The 17,202-nt window shown below is 48.3% G+C and overlaps 1 protein-coding gene across 14 annotated transcripts in view; it reads right to left on the bottom strand.

Annotated features, from left to right (window-relative positions):
• Positions 1–351: 351 nt before the first annotated feature.
• The window catches only part of LOC142923469 (exosome complex component 10-like), a 32,370-nt gene continuing 15,519 nt past the window's right edge, over positions 352–17,202 (bottom strand). For 7 of the 14 annotated variants that reach the window (XM_076064598.1, XM_076064600.1, XM_076064602.1 and 4 more), the window contains 20 exons: positions 16,774–16,824; positions 16,335–16,416; positions 15,253–15,308; positions 14,892–14,993; positions 14,096–14,239; positions 13,143–13,332; positions 12,170–12,327; positions 11,029–11,177; positions 10,332–10,382; positions 9,231–9,342; positions 8,049–8,099; positions 7,613–7,694; positions 6,529–6,584; positions 6,168–6,269; positions 5,697–5,771; positions 5,270–5,348; positions 4,740–4,813; positions 3,637–3,793; positions 3,367–3,419; positions 352–2,693 (listed from right to left, as the gene is read on the bottom strand). In XM_076064598.1, coding sequence (XP_075920713.1) covers positions 2,424–2,693; positions 3,367–3,419; positions 3,637–3,793; positions 4,740–4,813; positions 5,270–5,348; positions 5,697–5,771; positions 6,168–6,269; positions 6,529–6,584; positions 7,613–7,694; positions 8,049–8,099; positions 9,231–9,342; positions 10,332–10,382; positions 11,029–11,177; positions 12,170–12,327; positions 13,143–13,332; positions 14,096–14,239; positions 14,892–14,993; positions 15,253–15,308; positions 16,335–16,416; positions 16,774–16,824 — 2,094 coding nt within the window. In that variant the 3' untranslated portion in view covers positions 352–2,423. The remainder of the gene's footprint in view (positions 2,694–3,366; positions 3,420–3,636; positions 3,794–4,739; positions 4,814–5,269; positions 5,349–5,696; positions 5,772–6,167; positions 6,270–6,528; positions 6,585–7,612; positions 7,695–8,048; positions 8,100–9,230; positions 9,343–10,331; positions 10,383–11,028; positions 11,178–12,169; positions 12,328–13,142; positions 13,333–14,095; positions 14,240–14,891; positions 14,994–15,252; positions 15,309–16,334; positions 16,417–16,773; positions 16,825–17,202) is intronic. The other 7 variants (XM_076064605.1, XM_076064604.1, XM_076064599.1 and 4 more) reach the window with 7 other exon arrangements.

The following is a 17,202-nucleotide window of genomic DNA, read 5'->3' as shown; positions in this document are numbered from 1 at the left end:
AGCACACTACCCATGTATGGAAAACTCTCCACTCTCTCGACAACTGCCCCATCACCAATCGCGAGTTGAGGGGGTGGAGTGTTTGATGGCACAAAATACCCAGCCAGGTGCTTAGTTTTGGTGGGGCTGATGGTAAGTTTATAGCACGCTCCAGGTCTAGCAGCAGCGCTTCCAACTTCTTCTAAGTGAACAGCAATCACTAGATCATCAGCATAATGATTGTGAGCAGTCAGGGACTCCAAAAGCATGAAGAAAAAAGTTCAACATTCATTACCACTCCCCACCTTAAACACCTACACACACAGCGACAAAAGACACGTTTGACAAAGTCCCTCCTGCAGGAGAGAAGGCTTAAAAACGTGAAACCAAATTTATTTTTACATCATTTCTTTGCGGTCTACTTGTCAGCACCACAACAACCATGTGGGAACAAGTCATTAAACTGGTAATGCAGGGGGTGCAGGGTTATCAAAAAAGCTTGCGCTTATGTGTGCACATGTGAGTGCTAACATCTATGTTCATGTGATTCTGTTAGAGTGCATGGGCATTGCACGTGTGAAAACTTATTATTTACACGCGCAGGACATGAGTTTCTCATTATTTGATGGAAAGTATTAAAGCTGGTTTATCACTCATTTTGCTGGTGATGCTCAATGTAGCTAGCTGTAGCTGGTATTATCAGCTGTTAATGATAATGTGAGATGATGTTGGTGACACTGGGTGTGTTTTGGGGTGTTGCCGTTGAGTCTGGGTGTTACTGGCCACACAGGGTACTTGTATCCGTGTGTTGTTAACGTCGCAGTTACAGGAGACCCTGTGTGACTCGAGCAGTTGGTATAAACTACGCGTCTTATTTGTACTCTGGTAGACTTTAGGAGTTGCTGTGAACTGTGTTGTTAGAATTTACTGGCCGAACAGATGTCGCTATCAACTCCCATGTATTGTTAGATACTCCAGTTGACTCGGTGTTGCTGTTAACTGCGTGTTGTTCGAATTCGCCAGTTGATCCTGGATGTTGCTGTTAATTGCGTTTGTTGTTGATGTCGCCTCGTATCAATGGGAGACGTTTGTTGTCCGCCCTGCACCAATGCCAGTTCACTCCCCTCCAGGACTCTCACCGCCTCTCTTCACATCTTCATTTTTTCGGCCACGCCTGCCGGAAGCCTCCCCTGCATCACGGAGAAGTGAGCAACCGCGGGTCGCACTGGGATGAAAAGTGGAACACTCCCGACCCACATACCGGCCGCTCAATATAGGACCACAGAGCTTGAGCAATTGTTGGCACTGGTTCTGGCTATTTACCCCGCTTGTCTGTGTATTATCATGCCTCCACGCGAAAACTGCATGTGTTACAAATTCTACCACGTTTATAGATGGAATTTTCATGCAAGATGCTAAATACATGCAGAATATTATTTTTAAGATGTGGAGGGACACACACACATGGAAATGCAAGCATCAGGATTTGAGGACACAGATAGTGACCAGTGAATAAATTAAGAGAACAGCCGCCATTGAGTGATGTGACCGTAGCAGCTGTGCCAGGTTAGGTGCATTTTGAGATTATGGAACACAAAATCACCCACATGGAGATATGCAGACATGTGCTTGGCACAGAGGCACATGAAAACGAATGGTTCTTCAGAAATATTATCTGGCGGGCTACAAAAAGTTAGCGATGTAATATCACGTGCCACGCGTACATGTTACGTCACATGACTTATTTACGTCATAATGTCAGCTATGTGACAGCTAATCACCATAGTTTGTCTCCAACTCTCATCCCTATCTCTTGTATATCACTTTTCATCTCACTAACCTGTATCTACAGGTTTCCACAGTTGATTCAGGTTTGGTTTGTGCGATTTCACGTATATGCGACTTACCTATTTCTCCACAAAATTCGCTACATGTCTTTTGAACTCACTCTATATGCCACTTTGCGGTCAGATGTGACACAACATTGCATGTGTACGTATATACTACTCGGCAGGACGCTGTCTTGTGCGGTTTTACTTTGTGTGCCCTTTTTTTTGGAACGTATCCACCGCATAAAGTGAGGGAAACCTGTATTTATACCTCGGCAGGCCACTACAAAAGCCTTCACGGGCCAGATGTGCCAGTGGGAGAACCCTGTGTGATGACATGTGCTATAACGCATCGGTGACACACCGACACGCACGGTAACAATGCTACAGGGGGGCACGTGAAGACACAAGCAGACACGAAGTACCACTGACACAAAGCAACACTGTTGACACCGTTGACACTGAGACACACAAAGGCAAGCAGATGCATGTGCAGACACAAAGGCATACGTATACACAGGAACACACGTGAAAATGCACGGAACCGTGATCTATGATCTAAAGGAAGACGCAGCATGCGTAGTGACACGGAGGGACATGGGGACATGCGGGGAACTAACCGAGAGAAGGTGGGACATTACAGAGACATGTGCGTACACATTTAGACATGCGGCGACCCACAGGGACACACAAGGACACGTGGGGTAAACATTTAGATATGCAAGGTCCGACGCGGACACAAAAGACACGTGAATGCACGTAGGGCGACGTAGGTGATGGGAGAGGGATCTCCAACCGGCCACTGTGTCCCTGCATGTACGTCATGCCCCGTGCCGATCCTCTGAAGACTGTACGACCACCTTGCCCCCGCCCGCACAACTTATGCTGCACAAACACACAACGGATACACGCAAATGTGTACTCAACATCAAACACACACCACACAATGTGCATTCATGCGCACAACAGACACCACGCACACGACACAAAAAGCACGCGGAGCACAAAGATTCAACACACTGCGCAATGCACTACACGACGTGTATCGTGGTAATGGTGGTGGGAATGAAGATGATGTTGACAGTGGTACCAATGAATGTGGTTATGATGGTGGTGACGGCATTAATGATGGTGTTAATGACGTTAAAGGTGAAGGCAACACTGGTTACAGAGATGATGGTAATGGTGTTGATGGTGACGGTAACGGTGATGGTGATGAATATGGTGGTTATGACAGTGATCATGGTAGCGGTGATGGTGTTAAAAGTAGTGGAGATAATACTTTAGTTGTAGGGGTGATGGTTGTGTTATTGATGGTGATGGTGATGACAATGATAGTGGTGATGATGGTGATGAATATGGGAGTTATGATAGTGATGTTGGTAGCAGTGATGGTCATGATGGTGATGATGGTGATGATGGTAGCTGTAATGGTGTTGATGGTAGTGGTGATGGTGATAAAACTGTAATATTAGGGGTGGTGATGGTGTGATGACAATGGTAGTGGTGGTTATGATGGCGACGATGATGATAGCGGTGATGTTAAGTACGTACGCACCTTGTCCTGCCGAGTCGTGTGTCTGTTCTGATCTCTTCCTCGAGAGCACCCGGCTGGAACAGGGAACAACTCGCTCACTCGCCCACTCAAACTCGCTCACATTGACCTTCACATACCCACCCTCACACATTGACCTTACCTGTGAAGATGTGTGTGTGTGCGTATCTGTGAAGATGTGCGTTTTTCCCACGATGATGTACATGTGCGCGTGTCTGTGTACCTGTGAAGATGTGGATGTGCACGTATGCACTTGTGAAGATGTGTGTGTACCTGTGAAGATGTGAGCGTCGGCCTCCGTGTACTCATGGGGGGTGAAGTCATCTGGCACGAGTGGTGGCGCTGGCAATGAGGCCGAGTCCGCGCGCTGCCTTTTCCCTCCGACCTCCGTGACCTCGGCTGCCCCCGGTGCCTCTCTACGTGTGGCACCCTGCCCATGGAAAGGGGTAAGGGAGAGGCCGAACGAGAGAGAATGAAGGCAACACAGTGGGAGGGGGTGGGGAGAGCGGCAGTGGGGAGGTATTCTGGTTTGTGTCGGATTTTTGTCTTTTCCCCCAATGATATCCCCACGATGCTACCAGCATCAAGTCACGAGTCACAGGATAGGGTATCGATTCGTTAACCCTCGTCGAGTTATCACCAGCGCACCAGGGAAAGAAAAAACAGTTTATTTCATTATTATTTACTCCTTACCTTTCTTATGCGATTCCCTGTGCACTTTATTTTTCATGCGGTTGCAATTTATTTTGCTCAGTCGGTGTAAGCCGCCGAGTTCGCGACGGGTTTCTTTTTACATTTTTATTGCTCTATGCCCATGTACCATTCCCATTCCGCTGTGATGCGCACCGATGCCCACTTTATTGACGGCAAAAATTTGCACGCCACGACGTAATTCGCTGAAACACATGCAGAATGTTCACAAGAATAACGCATCTGAATTCGTATGCAATTTTGTAAGCAATGTCTACCCCAACACAGGCTGGTGTTCAGATGGAATGGGAAAGGGCAGCAGTGAGTGGGGAGGGGCTGGGTGGGTGGGGACTTAAGGGCACCAGGAGGGGCCGGGTCCCACGAAGCCCAGTCACAAACGCAAGGCCCGGGGGTGCAGGTCCTGCAACAGGTTCCCAGTTCACACTCTTTGGTTCTATTCGGTAAAGTCACGTAGGTAAAAAATAAAACAACAAAAATCACGACGTTTCGGCCACAACACAAGCGGTCGAAACGTCGAGTTTTTTGTTGTTTAATTTTTTACCTACGTGACTTTACCGAATAGAACCAAAGAGTATGGATCCTTGCAGTCACGAAAGCTTCAAATCTAGGTTCCCAGTTCCCCCATTGGCCGTGGAAACGCCGGAGCGCGAGTGAGCGGGGCGCACCTGTTTCTGCTCTCGCACAGTCGGTACGGCGACCGGCTCCTCTTGAGGGCGCTCCACCTTCATCTTCTTCTCCGCTGCAGACACGGGGATCCGTCACTCATGGCGCGTGCGTGCAGTAGTGTGCTGGTTAATGCACTGCAAACCCAGTGACCTGATTTCAATTCCCGCTTCCGATCAACAGCAATGGCAAATATTTGATCAAGTCCTGGGTCTCCCCGAGGTCGACGGAGCCTTAAATGAGTACCGGGCACGATGTGTAATCATCAGTGCTGGGGAAACAAAGGCAGCCGAGCCTGGTGTTGACTACCCACCCCTCGTGTAATCCTGGATCTTCAGAGATGCTTGCTAACAGCACTTGCCCCAAGTCTGTTAAAGGTGATACGATTTTTCTTTTTGTCGTGTTTGTGAGCAACGCCTTGACTTCTGTACGTGTCTGCATGTGTGTGTGTGTGTGCACATGCAAGTGTTTTGCGACTGCTGGATTAGTGCATGTCTCTGTGTTCATGGTGTGTGTGTGTGTGTGCCTTCACCGTGTTTGGCTTTTGCAGGCTGTGCAGAGCTCTTCTTTGGTTTCTCTGGCGCTTTCATCAGTTTCCAGCGACTACAGATCTACAGAGACGGGTGAGATAGCACTCAACGGGTTCTCATCACTCACTCAGTCAACTACTTAAACACTCATTCACTTACTCAGCCACTCAGGTACTCGTTCAACGATCCAACCACTCATGCACTCAACTACACTCTCTCACCTACCCAAGCACTCACTCAACCATTCATTCACCCACTCATCTGCTCAAACATGCACTCAAATAACCACAATCACCAAACCACTAAAATTCCTCACTCAGAACCCATCCGCACGTGTGCACAAGTGGTTTGTGAAATGGAATGATGGAGATAATGATGATGGAGATGATGATGTGAGCAAGATGTTAGCACACAACATCCACGTGTTACCTCAAACACTTTTGAGTTGGGATCCAATTTCTTTTCTTGAAATGGCAGAGATTTCCCGTCACTGGATGGTAGATACTGCAAGCACAAGCACATGAACAGATGCACAAGCGAACTAGCACACACGCGCAAGGAAACAAACAAACGACCCTGTGCATGTCCTATTTTATTTTCAATCACTTCCTCAAGTCCCCACGTCTTCATGTTTCCAGGCTTTCTGCGTCAATGAAGACCGTTTTATCCAAATCCTAAGTGACCCCGTGTTACGTGTGACCCTGTGCTAATATTGTGTCTTTATGCCTCCTATCTGTCTCTCATTTACCATGCCTCCTGTGTGTTCCCCACGTCCCTAAGTCGCTTGTATCGCTGCATTGTCTTGGTGTCCTTGTAATTCCCGTGTCTCAAAGTCCATGTATCTCCTTGGCACTCAACTACCCCTGTGCCTCCACATGTCCCTGTCTCCCCATGTCTCACCATGCCAAAGGGGTTGACGAACGTCTGCAGGACACGCGCTGCCTTCATCTGGGACGTGGAGCTCTGAGCAGTGCGAGCCTCGTTCTGCTGCTCTTCGCTGTCCTGCACACCACAGCAGAGCGCAGAGCGCTACAGCACATCGCAGCGCACTACAACAACATGACAGCAATTTCAGCACAGCTCAGAATGCGACAACACACAAGAGAACGCACAGAACGCCCCAGCACATGATGGCTAACACAGCAAACACAGCACGGTACAGAAAGCTACAGCACACGAGATCACACACACAGTGCTTTCGCCAGCGGTGTGGGAGATGAGACATGGGTTGGTTGTGGTCGTGTGAGGATGGTGGGCTCACGTCAATCAGGGTGAGGACCGGGCGCGTGGCAGGCACCGCCCTCTGTGCTCCCTCCACTGCACCACACAAAGACAAAAGTCAAAGATCCTCAATATAGCCTTGAAAAGACTTTCAGGGCAAGTGCTGTTAGCGAGCATCTACGAAGGTCAGCACAGAACACGAAGGGGATAGGAGGACCAACACTACACCCAGCCACCTTTGTCTCCCCAGTGCTGATGCTTTACACGCACTGAGTACTCATTTAAGGCTGAATTAATCTAAGGGAGCCCCAGGACCAGTTTAGATATTCGTCACCGGTGTTGGCCATAAGCAGCAATCGAACTTGGGTCGCCAGGTTAATAGTGCAGCACGCTAACCAGCTAAACAACTGCTGTTCGTCGTGACCGGGAACGGAACTTAGGCCATCAGGATCGTGCCACTACACACTACCACTGCACAACCGTTCTCTAGTGACATACAGACATACGCTAGCACAGAAGATGCACAGAGATACAGACTGAAGAATACACACGTGAACACACACACCCACACACGCGCAATAATATACAGGGCCACACACCTGTTGCAACCGCTGACACACAAGACATACGCATGCAGACAGGCAAATAAAGACACGTTAACAGAGACACAGGAATGAATACACACACATATGAATGGAAATGCACGCAATTGAACACAGACATAGACACAAAGATAGTGAAATAAATAATACGCACATACACGCAGCAGCCAAAGAAGGGTCATTGCTTAAAAATCACCTATTATGTAAGTTTTACTTTTAGGACAATGTTACTGAAAAGTATTTTGTTATTTTTGCTTGTGCCCCACTGTAAATGCAGTCAGGACATTATTTGTTATGTCACTAAATTATGTTTAATTTGTACACAGAACATGGCAATTATTTGTATGATTACTACTCAAATTATGAGTGTGATATTAAAAAACAGCACAGTATTTTTTTCATGTCAATATAATGAAATCTACTCGTGACAGGCTAGGTGTACACATCACTGTCACGAATAAAAAAATATAATCCATATCATGAACTTTGCCGATATAACCAGCACAACTAAGTGTGAGCTACCTTCAGTACCGTGCCTTGTGATTGGCTGCCTGTCGTCCAATGATAAGCCATCGTGAGGACAGAAGAGAGGATTTTCCAATCGCTGTCAAAACACAGAAGAAAATTGATTGAACAATCAGTGCCACACTAGGGTGGGCATACAAATGATACCATTAATGTCACCTTTGGGGGATTGAAACATCTAGAATGTACTTTCAGGGTCAGGCCATGAACCAACAATCACACAGGGGTGTCAACCTACACAACAATCGGAACATTATTCACACTCTAAGGACGGACATGAACTGAGCTCCTCATTGTCACGACGGTTTGGGGACGTGGAATTTAAAAAAAGAACCACAAATGAGAGTTCTGTGCCGAATGAGAAAATGAGATGTAGAGTTGATAATCGCAAGTAAAGAGGGAATTTGTGTGATGAGTTTTGGTCTCTGGTCACCTCTGTCCGGGTGATGAATATTCTCGATGGAGCCTTGATGGGCGTTTCGCTCTGCGGGAACAGCAGCAAAGATTATTAAACAAACGCAACCTTTACTGCAACGAGTCATTATTTTTGCAGTCACTTGTGCCTAGTTGTGAGCATCAACTCGCTACATTTGTGAACGTCGTTTAACCACGGGTGGCTGAAACTCCCAAGATCCAAAACCTAGGATCTTAGCCGGGTGGTGTTGGTGGAAAAGTCCTGTAACCCAGCACTATGGAGGCAACAAGGGTGGGTGGATCACACAAATGTTGTTAAACTCCCTTCCCATTGCTTTTCAGGTGTCATAGCATGGCCTGCTAGAAGGGGGTACAGCAAAGGTTGACTTCATCTATTCGTTCTGTATGGGATTGACTGTTGCCTCCTCGCATGTGTGGGTTTTCTCCAGGAACTCCGGTTCCCTCCCATATGTAAACACTCATTAATTGGTTGATAACACCTTCATATATAGACGACCACAAAGTTTGGGGGGAAATTTGGCACAGGCTCACCTCCTGGTAGCCTTTCCCGCTCGTCTGTGGTTCCTCCTCACGCCTCTGAGTCGTTCTCTCGCTTCGAGTGAGCGAATAATGTGCAGTGTCACAAGTTAAAAAAAATATTATTGAAGCAGTGCCGGATCATTGTGTTTGACCCAGTATTGGCCCCAGGAGCCACCCAGTCACCACCTATATTAAATCCATACTCTTTGGTTCTTTCGGTAAAGTCAGGTAGGTAGAAAAACAATAGATCACGACGTTTCGATCGCAACACAAGCAATCGTCATCAGGTGGGACAACCACACCAACTGCTGAAGACAGATGACGATTGCTTGTGTTGCGATCGAAACGTCGTGATCTATTATTTTTCTACCTACGTGACTTTACCGAAAGAACCAAAGAGTATGGATTCCTGCAATCACGAAAAGCTTCAAATCAAGATTATATTAAATGTTTGATTATATTTATTTATGAACATTCTGCCTCTGACCACTCGCTATCCCTCTCCCCCTATGACTTTCAGTCTCTGTCTCCCACTCTCTTTTGTCTCTGTTCTCGTTCTCCGACTCTCTTGCCCTATCTATCCTTCATCCGTATCTCAACCCTGGCCGTCCATTATGAACCCCTCGCTGCTCCACCGAGCCGCCTCCGCTTCTGCGCTCACCTTTATGAGCGGGACGAGGCGTGCCTGCTTGACGAGCTGCCATAGCTCATTGGCGTTCTGCCTCACGAGGGGCGGCACCGGATTGCAGCACGCGAGCACGCCCTGCAGCTCCCTGCGTCGGCAACGACGATGTCAACATGTTAGAGCAGCGACACGCGTCACAACACAGCGCCAGAGCAATGCAACATCACGGCAAAACCACGTCACAGCAACAACACAATCTCACAGAAACAGCACAACGTTACAACAAGCCAGCAGTCCCTCTGTCTTGCATCAAACAGCAATGGCGTGGACTAGGGTGCATATAGCCGTTGATACTGGCAAAAGCATAGCCGTTCAAGATGGCGTACATATATCCTATTCATGCTGGTGCACATACGTATATTGTTCATTCTGGCGTACGTGCGTATAGGCAGCTCAGGTTAGTCTATGTATGTATAACCTGTTCATCCTGGCGTACGTATGTATATTGTGTTCAGGCTGGCATACGTACGTAAAGCCTGTCTTGTCTGGCGTACGTATATATAGCCTGGTCATTATCAGGATCATACTAACCAATGCTATTACCACAATGCAACCTTCATCATCACCATCATACTATCACCATATCCATATCATCACCAGCATCCAGATCACCATCCACATCAAAACATTATGAGTGGCACCACCATCAACACTATCACTACCACTCTCACTACTACCAGCACAATCATCAGCCACCACCACTATTACCAACAACAAGAACAGGCGCCATATGCCAATAAGTGGCGGTGACATCACCACGGCGGTTGTCCCAGGCCAGGTGCACTCCGAAGCCACGTGCAGTGTCGAAGGCTCGCTAACAGGAGCTCACGGAACAGAGCCAGGTGCCATGGGTTGACTGACTGCAATGACTTGGGCAGATGCACGCGACTGTGCGAACTTGCTGCATTTTAGCCGCCCGGCACTCCGCTCTGTATTGTGAGCATCGCTCCTCTGCCCTTCGTTGTTGTTGGAGGGCGAATATTACCACCACTGTCAATACCATCATGGGTATCACTCGCACCACCATCCCAACTGTCCCTGCCACCACCGGCCCCACCACCACCGTGCGCGGCTTACCGAGGCATCTCCTCTGCGATCTTCATGAGCATGTGGTTTGGGAGGACGTATCTGTGACAGCAGGAGCACAACACACACCGGTCAGGCCAGGGCACTATGCACGTCGCAGCAATAACAATAATCACACAGGCCGTACAAGCCCAACAACGCAACAGCTACAGAAATCGTACTACGCAACCATTGACCTACGGCACTGGAATGTGCAGTTTCTACAACTGGTTCAGGATCGCGATCAGGTAAATTAAAAAGTGCTGCGTCGTACACCCCAGTGTTTTACTGTGCTATATTATAAAACACCCGTGTATCGATATTTCCATTTTAACGTGCAATTTTATTGAGGGACTGTGTGTTGTTTTGGTGCGGTCTTGGATCGTTTTTGTTGTTGTTTTGCTGCCTTGCCCTAGAGTCCATTGAGTGTTAAAAAATCTACAGTAATTCATGTAATTATGCAATTTGTACTTATATACTTTATATTCATAAATATTTCGCTACTCTGGACATCTGTGATAAAGAGTTCATAGCTCATCGGATTCCAACAGTCTAAATAAATATTCTGATAAATCAAGATAAAGATTTTGAACGCTGTGGTGTTGTTCTGTTTGCTGTGTTATTATACGCTGTCGGAAAGTCCCGTGCTTTGCTGCACTATGCTATGCAGTGCAGTACACGGCTATTTCAGCGCCGCGGGTGCTCTCACCCCGTGCTCTCGTCCTCGGCGCGTGCCGTGCGGTCGCGCCAGGCGTACAGGAGCCGGGCGGCGCTGCTCTGCTGCACATCCAGTGGCTGCTTGTGCTTGTGCAGCAGCTTCAGGTAGGAGTCCTCGGTGAACACCGGCTTGTGGTAGCGCTGAGACACACACACAGGGAGAGAGAGGGAGATGGAACCACGCAAGTAGTGACAGCGGCAGCAATAATTACCAGGGTTGTTAAAACGATCATCGGTTAACTGGTAATTGTTTTCAGCATCAATTACCAGTTCTGAAAGTCGGTAACCAATGTTTCCAGTGGGAATTTTTATCGCGAATGCACTAATTAGGATGCATGAACATTAAAACGGTACGGCGGGCCCGAATCACCACATTGAACATAAATCGGCATTTTGCGACCCCCTCCACTGCCACTGTGTAGCATATTTTTACGTTCCAGGGACTCTATGAGATGATAGGACAATAGTCTACACACATTACACCATGAACTATATTACTTCGTTGATCTAGTTAAAAAGATAAAAATATTCTCTGTTTATTGCTCGAGGCCTTGTAACGGAATAAACAATATTTTTTGAGGGGTGGGAAAACTGTCCCGATCGAGAGTGAGAGTGGTGGATTTGCTTACAAAGATAGGCTTGTAACTTGCTCACTGGTGGAGACAGTGGGGGGTGGGGTGTCACGTGCCCCCCCAATGATCCGATCGAAATCCCTAATTTAGATCGGATCATTGGGGTTTATTGGTAATAAATCGGCATTTTGCGACCCCCACTGCCACTGTGTAGCATATTATTACGTGTCAGGGACTCGATGAGATGATAGGACAATAGTCCGAGTCCATAAAGGGCAATAAGTAACGGCAAAGCAGTTATAAGTGACTCACAGAATTGTGCGCAGTCGCGTATACAGGACACGACTTCCCTGAAGGCATCAACACCTTCAGCGAGCGCGATGCCAATCACACAACGCGGTTCGAATTCGACCCTCGATCGATGGCTGCGCCATCGCCGCACTACGCGTCAAATAAAAACCAAGGGACAAGTCCTTACTTACTAACACTACCTTTTTTCATTGCTGGAGGGGTTGCCCCCCGCACCTGAAAATCCTGGCTCAGCCATTGCCCACCACTCACCTTGAGTGCCACAGTTCGGCTCTGGTCCCACACAAGCTGCAGGAGGTTGGGTCGGCCCAGCGCCTTGGTGAGCAGGTCGGCGCGGACGCGGTCGTACACGTACAGCAGGTAGTGCGTGTCGGCACGCGCATAGTGCAGCATGTCTGGCAGGAGAGGCCTGTGTGTGTGCGTGCATACGTGGATGTGTGCAAGTGTTGGTGTGCGTGTGTATGCAATTGTGAGTGTGTATGTGTTTGTGTGTGAGTGTGTGCATGCGAGTGTGTATGAGACGCAGATGTTAATGTACTGCAACATTTATCTGTTGACACATGTTTCATTTCCGGTGAAGGCTAACATCATTTGGGAGTGATATAAAAACCAGTATTGGACCTGGGCCTTAAATGAGCACCTAGTATAAGATATGAACATCACCACTGGGGAAACAAAGGAGGTCAGGCATGATGCTAACCACATTACCCTCTCAAACATTGTGCCAGCCTTAATAGGGGCTCGCTAAGATAACTTGAGTGGGGAGGGGGGGTGAAAGTGCTTCATATGTACTGTTCTATGAATCCAGTGATGGGACTTCAATTCCTCACCCTGGCCAACTAGATTCAGCAGTCTATTCAGGCGACACGGGGGATCTTTGTCCTTGTGTGTGAATGTGTAAGCAGTAGAGTAGCGGCTAGCACCCTGTGCTATGAACCTGGTGAAACGAGTTCGATTTCTACTCACGGCCAACACCTGTGACAATTATCTGAACCGGTCCCGGCCCTCCACTAGCTCGACTCAGCCTCAAATGAGTACCTGGTGTAGCTGTGTGTAAACATCACCACTGGGGAGACAAAGGCGGCCGTGCATGGTACTGGCCACCCACCCCCTCCTTCACAGCACTTTCCCCAACAATTAGTTGAGGCTATACAGGGGATCTTACAAGTTAGCCCGTGCATGCGCGCGCGTATGCAGAGGTTCGAGCAAGTGCGGCGTGCGTAAGGGATGCGCCAGTCAGCCAGCTGGTACTGCTTGTCGGTAGACAGGCTGCAGTAGTGCATGAGGAGGTGGGCGAGCGAGTTTCTGGCGAGGCCGAGGGAGCGCGCCGCTGGGTGCGTGTCGAACAGGCCCACCACGTACAGGCCCAGGTCACGTTGCAGCCACTCAATGTCCGAGTCCGCTCCGTGGAAAACCTGCGCCCCCGCCACACCGCAGCGTCAATCACCACGTCACCGTGGCAATCACTGCGCCACTGCGTTGCCGCGTCAAGCACCACACCTCTCACGTGGCCGGTGCTCAAGATATGGTTACAACGTCCCTAGTAACCATCGTCGCCGCCGCCGCTGTCAACAAGGCATGGCTGCAGCCAGCCCCCCTTAATTGCTTCCTTTCTCTATTTCCCTTGCTCGGTCCGACCTGCTCCCTCCTATTCTTTGGTCCGTTCGGTAAAGTCACCACCACGTAGAAGGGAAGCAATAAAATAATAAAAATATAAAACAATACAATTCTCACGACGTTTCGACTGCAACACAAGCAATCATCATCAGGTGTGAAAACCACAGCAAGAATTTTATTGTTTTATATTTTTATTATTTTATTGTTGCCCTTCTACGTGGTGACTTTACCGAAAGAACCAAGAATATCAATCCCTGCAGTCACGAAAGCTTTAAATAAATAAAAAAATCTGCTCCCTCCTGTTCTCCCCGTGTAATTCTGCGCCCCGAAATGTTTGTTACGCTTTAGGTGCAATACAAGTGCAATTTATTGTTGTAAACATTCACCCAATGGCATTCATATCGAGTGTGCAGGCAGTGCAATCATACATTGGCAGCAAACTGGAGGGACCCAGGCGTCGTGCTACAAAGTCGGCGAGGGAGAGGGATGTCTCTCTCCTTGTTTTGCTGTCTCACTCGATTATTTTGTTTATGCATGTCTACGTGCACGCATGCCTCTCACCTTGACAATGTTGGGGTTGGTGAAGGCCTCGTTGAGGATGTGCAGGTCGTCGCGCAGCATCAGTGTGTCGATAATGAAGTCCTCTTCGCGCATCGAGATTTGCATGAGGCAGGTGATGCCCAGGAAGGAACGGTATGAGTGATGCTACGGGGCCACGCACAGGAATAGCCGCTCAACGGTGGGCGGACAAACAAGAGTAGAAAAGGCAGATAGGCGGTCGAGCGGGACGAAAGCACACAGAGGGCACAACCCAACAAACCAACCGCACATCACAACTCGATATTATACGACCACACACGTCACACACACATGCTGGCACGCACCCAGACAACAAACACAGATCCCCCGTAGAGCTTTAACAGACTGTTGGGACAAGTGCTGTTAGAGAGCACCTATGAAGGCCGAAACGGCACACGAGGGGTTGGATGGCCAGCACCACGCCCGGCCGCCTTTGTCTCCCAAGCGGCAATGTTTTTAAACATCGCACCAGGTACTCAATTGAGGCCGAGTCAAACTAGGGGAGGCCCAGGACTGGTTCAGATAATTGTGCTCTCGCACAGTCGGTACGGCGACCGGCTCCTCTTGAGGGCACTCCACCTTCATCTTCTTCTCCGATGCAGACACGGGGATCAGTCACTCATTTACCATGCCTCCTGTCTGTCCCCACGTCCCTGAGTCGCTTGTATCGCTGCATTGTCTTGGTGTCCTTGTAATTCCCGTGTCTCAAAGTCCATGTATCTCCTTGGCACTCAACTACCCCTGTGCCTCCACATGTCCCTGTCTCCCAATGTCTCACCATGCCAAAGCGGTTGACGAACGTCTGCAGGACACGCGCTGCCTTCATCTGGGACGTGGAGCTCTGAGCAGTGCGAGCCTCGTTCTGCTGCTCTTCGCTGTCCTGCACACCACAGCAGAGCGCAGAGCGCTACAGCACATCGCAGCGCACTACAGCAACATGACAGCAATTTCAGCACAGCTCAGAATGCGACAGCACACAAGAGAACGCACAGAACGCCCCAGCACATGATGGCTAACACAGCAAACACAGCACGGTACAGAAAGCTACAGCACACGAGATCACACACACAGTGCTTTCGCCAGCGGTGTGGGAGATTAGACATGGGTTGGTTGTGGTCGTGTGAGGATGTTGGGCTCACGTCGAACAGGGTGAGGACCGGGCGCGTGGCAGGCACCGCCCTCCGTGCTCCCTCCACTGCACCACACAAAGACAAAAGTCAAAGATCTTCAATATAGCCTTGAAAAGATTTTAGGGCAAGTGCTGTTAGCAAGCATCTACGAAGGTCAGCACAGAACACGAAGGGGATGGGAGGACCAACACTACACCCAGCCACCTTTGTCTCCCCAGGGCTGATGCTTTACACGCACTGAGTACTCATTTAAGGCTGAATTAATGTAAGGGAGCCCCAGGACTGGTTTAGATATTCGTCACCGGTGTTGGCCATAAGCAGCAATCGAACTTGGGTCACCAGGTTAATAGTGCAGCACGCTAACCAGCTAAACTACTGCTGTTCGTCGTGACCGGGAATGGAACTTAGGCCATCAGGAACGTGCCACTACACACTACCACTGCACAACCGCTCTCAAGTGACATACAGACATAAGCTAGCACAGAAGATGCACAGAGATACAGACTGAACAATACACACGTGAACACACACACCCACACAGGCGCAATAATATACACGGCCACACACCTGTTGCAACCGCTGACATACAAGACATACGCATGCAGACAGGCAAATAAAGACACGTTAACAGAGACACAGGAATGAATACACACATATGAATGGAAAGGCACGCAATTGAACACAGGCATAGACACAAAGATAGTGAAATAATACGCACATATACGCAGCAGCCAAAGAAGGGTCATTGCTTAAAACATCACCTATTATGTAAGTTTTACTTTTAGGACAATGTTACTGAAAAGTAGTTTGTTATTTTTGCTTGTGCCCCACTGTAAATGCAGTCAGGACATTATTTGTTATTTATTTCACCAAATTATGTTTAATTTGTACACAGAACATGGCAATTCTTTGTATGATTACTACTCAAATTCTGAGTGTGATATTAAAAAACAGCACAGTATTTTTTCATGTCAATAAAATTAAATCTACTCGTGACAGGCTAGGTGCTCTCATCAACTGTCACGAATAAAAAAATATAATCCATATCATGAGCTTTGCCGATATAACCAGCACAACTAAGTGTGAGCTACCTTCAGTACCGTGCCTTGTGATTGGCTGCCTGTCGTCCAATGATAAGCCATCGTGAGCACAGAAGAGAGGGTTTTCCAATCGCTGTCAAAACACAGAAGAAAATTGATTGAACAATCAGTGCCACACTAGGGTGGGCATACAAATGATACCATTAATGTCACCTTTGGGGGATTGAAACATCTAGATTGTACTGTCAGGGTCAGGCAATGAACCAACAAAATCACACAGGGGTGTCAACCTACACGACAATCGTAACATTATTCACACTCTAAGGACGGACATGAACTGAGCTCCTCATTGTCACGACGGTTTGGGGACGTGGAATTTTAAAAAAGAACCACAAATGAAGAGTTCTGTGCCGGATGAGAAAATGAGATGTCGAGTTTATAATCGCAAGTAAAGATGGCATTTGTGTGATGAGTTTTGGTCTCTGGTCACCTCTGCCCGGGTGATGAATGTTCTCGATGGAGCCTTGATGGGCGTTTCGCTCTGCGGGAACAGCAGCAAAGATTATTAAACAAACGCAACCTTTACTGCAACGAGTCATTATTTTTGCAGTCACTTGTGCCTGGTTGTGACCATCAACTCGCTACATTTGTGAACGTCGTTTAACCACGGGTGGCTGAAACTCCCAAGATCCAAAACCTAGGATCTTAGCCGGGTGGTGTTGGTGCCGAAGTCCTGTAACCCAGCACTATGGAGGCAACAAGGGTGGGTGGATCACACAAATGGTGTTAAACTCCCTTCCCGTTGCTTTTCAGGTGTCATAGCATGGCCTGCTAGAAGGGGGTACAGCAAAGGTTGACTTCATCATTCGTTCTGCATGGGATCGACTGTTGCCTCCTCGCATGTGTGGGTTTTCTCCAG

The sequence above is a fragment of the Petromyzon marinus genome, unplaced genomic scaffold, assembly GCF_048934315.1.
Source record: "Petromyzon marinus isolate PM22_M1 ecotype Great Lakes invasive population unplaced genomic scaffold, UKy_Petmar_22M1.pri1.0 PM_Scaffold_542, whole genome shotgun sequence".
In the NCBI taxonomy this organism is placed as follows: domain Eukaryota; kingdom Metazoa; phylum Chordata; class Hyperoartia; order Petromyzontiformes; family Petromyzontidae; genus Petromyzon; species Petromyzon marinus.
The sequence above is the reverse complement of the archived record's forward strand: the minus strand, read 5'-3'. Positions and strand labels throughout refer to the sequence as shown.